Below are 6,711 nucleotides of genomic sequence, written 5' to 3' on the forward strand. Positions count from 1 at the left end.
GAAGACAGAAGTTGAAAGTCCCTTTGAAAAATTCGATTTTACAACACGCGGGACACTGTGTCACCGCTTGAATGCGGTCCGCGTATAGGGGTGGCAAAAAATTCATAGCGCGCCTACCGATCAAGTCTGTGCATAGTCTAAGGGACTACCTACAACATATAAAATTTTCGAGGAAAGTTTTTGGTGGGGTTTTTTAGATAAAGGCTTCCAAAATTGGTCATTTTTCGGTGGTATGGTGCTACTTAAAGAGGTATCGCTTACGTTCCGTACAGAGTAGAATAACAAATTATATATAATTCGATAGCCCTATGAATGACAAATTAAACGGCATAAAGCTCAATCTTATCTGTTTTTTACATCGCCCGCAAAGTCGCAGTGAATATGGTGGTTTTCGGCGCTTTGAGTCAACTTCGATATTTTTTGCAAACAAACAAAAACCGGCACAGCACTGCCAACTCAGGAGCCTATTGTGCCCTAGGTGGTCTAAAGCCAGATCAAGAAATTACTACAATGCGACAATAAATAGCCTTGTTCAGGGAACGCTCAAACCTGCGCGCGACGACACCGTCTTCTGAGACGCCGTTTTTTCCTCCTCTCCTATTTCCCGAACCGCGCAGCACAGAGAATTCCGAAAGCGTTTATTTCTCCTATCTCGCCGATGGCTTCAACATATATTTTTCTTCCGTTCATTCGAGACATCAAGTGTACCGGACTGTTCGATTTGTTATGGAACTAGCCAAGAAACAAACAATAATCATCATTAGCAGAAGAATAATGACTCCACCAAGCTCTTTATGGAAACCCTGTTTGAAGGCTTCAGAATGGAAAGGTTGGTTACTTTTCTACGTTCTCCCATGCATATAGGGTGTCCTTACTGAAAACTTATATCAGATCGCGTTGACGCAACTGATTCAAGATAAACTGTTGCACGAGGAAGCACAAAAGGCTGGATTATGTTAGAAAATTATCAAGTGACAATGAGCAATAAATTGGAAGATTTATTGTAAGAATGTGAGACAGTCTGGCTGCAAATGAATACACTGTCTATACATACTCGTTTAACAGAAAGGAAAGTGCATAAAGAAGGAAGCTAAAACAGTGAAAACACCCCTCTGCTTCACTAGTTTCTGATCCAAGTGCAGAAACTTGATCCACACTAACAGGTATGAAACAGACATACTACAAATATCCAGTGTACATGCAGCAACAGTGACAACACTATAAGGAGATAATGTCTCACACAATTTGAGGCCGGCAAAGTCTGATACGTATGCATATGCGAAATCATGAACGTCACTTATCAGTAGCACTTTCTCATTTAATTGTCCGACAAAGTAAGTACAGTGGCAGTTTCAATGGCTCTGTGATCAATCCCTGCAATATTCCGCTACCGAAACCCGTGGTTGAGCTGCTATCATCAACACCGAAATTTTGTCTTCCTGTCAAACCGACTAAGCTTGATGTGGCTTCTATCGATAGATTCTGTTGCCTACAAGATTGCTGACCCGTCCGCTAAGAACCTCTTCGCTGCTAGATGTGTTTCCCAAATTCCTGCAAGTGCCATATCAAAAAAGACCAAGCTGCTGTCATCTCAACTTGCTCCCGTGATCAAGAACCTTGAAACCTTCGATTTGAAGCTCCTTCAAAGTGACAAATCTGAAAAATTTGCGGTCCTCCCGAACCAACTTTTCAGGTCTAAAGTGGATACTGCTCTTTCGTCATTATTTAAGCCGTTTAATGGTTCCCTGAAGAAATTCAAGTCAATTATCGTCACTCTACTTTCAAGATGTGAACACCCCCTTGCGGCAGCTATCCAGAAATGTAATCATTCCACCGTTGATGTGAAATTTCTCATCAAAGGTCATAAGCCGGAAATGCCCTTACGTGTTGTGGTATCTGAACATGGTTCGTGGCAGCGAACTGTTTCAGGTTTTCTTCAGCGAGCTCTAAAGTCCATCACCCTTTCAGGATCTCTCTCGCTAATGAACACCGGTGAGCTCATTGAGTACATCAAACTCTTGCATGCTCAACAGTTTCAACTATTTTCGCTTGATATTAAGGACTTATACTACTCCATGAACATTCGGCTGTTGCTTCAGCGTGTTTCAAGTTTCATTGATGACAATTTAACGGCCTTTCAGAACTCTGTTGGTATCCCTTCTGGGAGTTTTCTGACTGTTTTGCAAACTTACCTAGAGTCTACGGTTGTAACCTGGGAAAACATGAGATTTATACAATCTAATGGTGTATGCATTGGGTCATCTGTTGCGCCGATCTCAGCTGAGATTTATCTTAATGCTCTTGACAATGCTATTCGCTCTTCCTGTAACTCTCAGTGTGTGTATAACACCATATACGTAAGCCGTTATGCTGACGACATTATTGTTTTGTATAATCGTCCGTCCTTGTCCCGTATCACGGTTGCCGATGCTATTATGTCTCTCCCGCCGGAGTTGAAATTTTCTGTTGAGTACCCTTCTTGCAATAAGTTGAAATACCTCGACCTTACCCTTCTGTCTCGTTCTGGTCTATGCTCGCAGTATGATAACGATGCTAACAAACCCATCCTCCCATGTTCTAGTTCACATTCCAAATTAGTTAAGTTTAGGATCATTTCAAGTCTTCTAAATGCTGCTTCTTCAAAAAGTTGTCTTCATTGTGTTCTGTCAAGTATCTCACGGCAAGTCAACAGATTTGTTCAAGCAGGTTATGACATGCAGTTGATTGCCTCGAGGGCTCTTATTCTCCTACGCAAGCTTGATGTTCGCTTAGACACCAACCATGAGAATGCCAATTCATCTTCCGACATATTAGTTGTCATAAGGTATTGTCATTTTCTCCATGTCTCCCATAACATTTTATCTGTTGCGAGGGATGTTGGGTTGAAAGTGTTTTTTTTTCCTAATGCCTTTAGGTTGAGTAGATTGACTCCATTCAATGTGGTGCCAAAAGGTTGCACTGTAAAGCATAAGTCTGCGATTGTATCATGCACATATGCTGTTGTTTATTCTATTCCTTTAAGTTGTGGTTTTTGTTATGTGGGGTAGACTGGACATTGCTTAAATGACCGCCTTGGAGAACACCAGCTGAACTTAAAAAAGAGCCATATCTCTAGCGAAGTAGTTGAGCATCTTCGCCAATGCAGCAACTTTGAGCCCATTTTCAACGAAACCGTGGTTTTGTCTAAGGAAAGGGATAAGTGGAAAAGACTTTTGAAAGAGACGGTGGAGATAACGCAACGCGGGAACTGTGTAAATAAGCCATCCTTTATCCCTCTCCCTCCCCTCTGGGAGTTTTTAGGTATTAAGAGGGCTTGGTGTTATTAAATCATTATTGTGTCTGAGAACTCTTGTGCTTGTCTTCGTGTCCCGTGTCTCTCGGTTATTCGTTCTTTCATCAAAGTAAGTCCGTCCAGTGCAAGCGGGATGATGGCACATCGTGAAGGCAGTTCAGAGAACTATGGATAAATATCGGGTCACTAGTAAACCTCTTGGTTCGCATTTGGGACTTGAGGACCAAGCGTGCAAAACACGCCGCTTACCTTTCAAAAAGCTCGTGCACGCGTTGAGGAACGAAATGCATCACGGAGCACCTCACTACACAAATGCAAAGACGTTCACATTTTTATACGGTCGGAGGAGCTGAAGGGCAGGAGAAAACATGTAATTTACCAGACTGCGTCCTAGGTCCTACACACCAAGAGACGTTTCCAAGTTCGAAACATATTCTGAATTGATGCCGATGGCGCTCGGGCAGATATGACGACGAGATCATTATGGCCGTAGTTTCGTTTTGACAGACTGGCAAAGCTGAAGCGTCGGAGGGTAAATCCAACAGCTGTCGCAATAAGCTAAGAGATTGTGGAGGCCTCCCTAATCTCCTCTTTGGGTGATAAGTGTGTTAGCCAGACTTCTTTGTCCCTCTTGCCAGTCGAAATCGAGTATCTTGCAGGAGACTAGCTTTGTTGGAGCACGTTACCCTTACCTTTATCACTATCTGTGTCGTACTTTCTTGCGCCTTTTTAACTGACGTACTGTTAACAAATCCTTTAGTTGAGAGTCTGCAGTCCCCGCTGTTGTGTGTTTCTACCGTTGTGTCTCGTCCTCTCTTTGACTGCAAGTTTTTACTCATGACTTCTTTTTCGCCATTTTCACACGCGACAGTCCCCGGCCTTCACCACGTGGTGGTCCAAAGTTTGTGCAAAACAGAATACACGTGCTGGACAATATGGCCGACAACGAGGTGAGCACGCACATCGAACAGTGAATTGTCATGCAGTTTCTCGTGAATGAAGGCGTAAAGTCATCTGAAATTATAAGAAGACTTCAAGCTCAGTATGGCCACGACATACTTAGCCGCAGCAAAGCGTTTGAGTGGTGCAAACGGTTCCGAGACGGCCGTACATCAATGCAGGACGATCCCGGCCGGGACGGCTCAGAGCGCAGTGTCGGAGTTCCTGAGAACATCCGACTTGTGGAGCGCCTGATCCTCAAGGAGCGACGGATAACATGTCTCGAACTGGCTCGAAAGACGGACCTTTCTGTGGGAACATTGAACATTTCATGAACACCTCCAGTTTCGGAAAGCCGGGCCTCATCACCAAAGGAGTCCTCCTCCAAAAGCACAATGCACGCCCGCATACCGCACATCTCACGACACGCACCTTACAGGAACTTAGCTGGGAGTTGCTGCCACATCCCCCTTACAGTCCAGACCTCGCCCCCAGCCATTTCCATCTCTTCGGCCCACTGAAGGCGTTCCTTGGGGGCCGCCACTTCAGCTGCGACGACGAGGTCAAGAATCCGGTGCGATCATGGCTGCTACGTGCCGGGAAGGATTTCTACGATGCTGGCATCGAAGCCCTCGTGAAACTCTGGGACAAGTGCATTAGTGCAGCTGGAGATTACGTTGAAAAATAAAACTAATTTCTCGCCTCTAAGTTCATTTTACTTTTGCGAAAAATGAAAAGTCCCGGTTTGACTTGAACGCCCCTCCTATTTACTCCCCACACATAGAAGACACGAGTATAATCTACAAATACAGATATGCCAGCAGGTTACAAAGCAGTCCAGGAAAAAACTAATAATTATAGTATTCTGTGACTGAGAAGAAAAATCAATGAGATATTCTTACAGCCAGCAAGAAATGAAAATTTGCTGGCATCAATATATACATTTCTACAAGTCTGCAGGTAAAAAGCCCTTATAGACATCTGATGGGAGAGCATACCAAATAGCATGCACGACGCAGGTTGGAAGAGTCTTTCTATGGTGCTTTCTCAGAGCACCCCATATCCATGTTTTGAATTGCCGATAGGCGACAGAAATAAGTGTTTTCCTTTCAGTTTGCCGTTCAAGGAGCGCGTAAAGACCAAACGGCGGTGCCGCGTATGTTGTCATACTCTTCGGTTTCTGGGGTGTATATAAAATACGCTTGCAGGACTTCGGTGTCAAGGCACAGTATTTCGAAATATTCGATGTTTGTGATGCAATTGTCTGTCTGCTTTTTACACGCATTCTGTACCTTTCGGCAGCACAAAGACTCGTCCGCAGTATCCATCGGCTTGCATTTTCCACATTAACACCTGGATGACGAAAAAACAGCGCTTGTTTCGGTTTACGCAAGTGCTTCTCCCTGATATGTAAATTTCACTAACCAGTCCATGTTCCCGGCACGGTCAGCTACTGGTGAGGACGGCGGTGGCTCCAGTAAATCTGTGGACGAGGAATCTTCTGCTGCGAACACACACTTTCCGGCATGCTATCGTATGAACAGAAGTTCTGTGCGAGCGATAGCTCTAGAATGCGAAGTTCTAGCGCACTCAGGTTCGGGAGCTTACGTTCTCAACGTAAAAAGTGGCCACAGATGCCCATGCCACTTTCGTTTTCGCCAGATTATCGAGCGGAAACGCCCGTATTACACGCGTCCACGGCAGATGGCGCGGTGTTATGCAATTGTTGACAGACTATCGGTTTTGTACTAGGTCATTGGACATGCAATCATTGAAAATTTGATGAAAAAAAACTACTCCGATTTCACCGGAGTTCTTTGACATTGGAACTTTGGAAGATTCAGGCTTTTCGCCAAACATAATATTTCGATAGGTTTATATTCACTTTTCGGTCCCTTTAAAAGTATCTCCTGCACTCACCTAGCAAGCAGCATGACACGAAGGCAAAGACGAACAGCTTCATTTTGACGTTCTTCGCCTTTGCTAATCACTTAGTGGAAAGCCGCCAGATTTCAAGCAACTGGTGTCCACAAACGAGAGAGTCACTCCATTGAGTGACCTATAGAGAGGTTTGCTGTTCGCTCACCACACGCAATACTCCTCTTCAAAAACAATCGTGCATTATCTTCTACGCACCTCGTGCCGGTTGTGATAACAAACGCTGCGTAACAACGATCACTGCAGAGATGCTTTAAACCATAGACGTCCTTCCAAGTGTCCTATCTATCGCAGTAAATGAATGGCTGAGATTGAGTCATGGAATCGTGAGGTTTAATCATGTAGGTATGATACATCGATGGTGACGTTAGTGATGATGGTCTACTGCATATGTTCATCTCCAGCTGTGAGGTACGACCGGTTAGGGGCCCTCATGAGCCATCAAGGCGTCATCTTGACTGGTCTGATAAATTTTCGCTCCGGTTCCTGCTATTGGCAGCTCAACGCGCCTATTCCTTTCCAAAGTTAGAAGGCGAATGCAA

The 6,711-nt window shown here is 44.4% G+C and overlaps 1 protein-coding gene across 1 annotated transcript in view; it reads right to left on the reverse strand.

Moving 5' to 3' along the window:
• LOC135369965 (uncharacterized) overlaps positions 1 to 6,317 on the reverse strand; it is a 53,833-nt gene extending 47,516 nt beyond the window's left edge. The window contains exon 1 of the mRNA XM_064603582.1: positions 6,152 to 6,317. Within this exon, the coding sequence (XP_064459652.1) occupies positions 6,152 to 6,194 (43 nt within the window). The 5' untranslated portion in view covers positions 6,195 to 6,317. The remainder of the gene's footprint in view (positions 1 to 6,151) is intronic.
• Positions 6,318 to 6,711: the final 394 nt, after the last annotated feature.

Source organism: Ornithodoros turicata, chromosome 1, assembly GCF_037126465.1.
Source record: "Ornithodoros turicata isolate Travis chromosome 1, ASM3712646v1, whole genome shotgun sequence".
NCBI lineage: Eukaryota > Metazoa > Arthropoda > Arachnida > Ixodida > Argasidae > Ornithodoros > Ornithodoros turicata.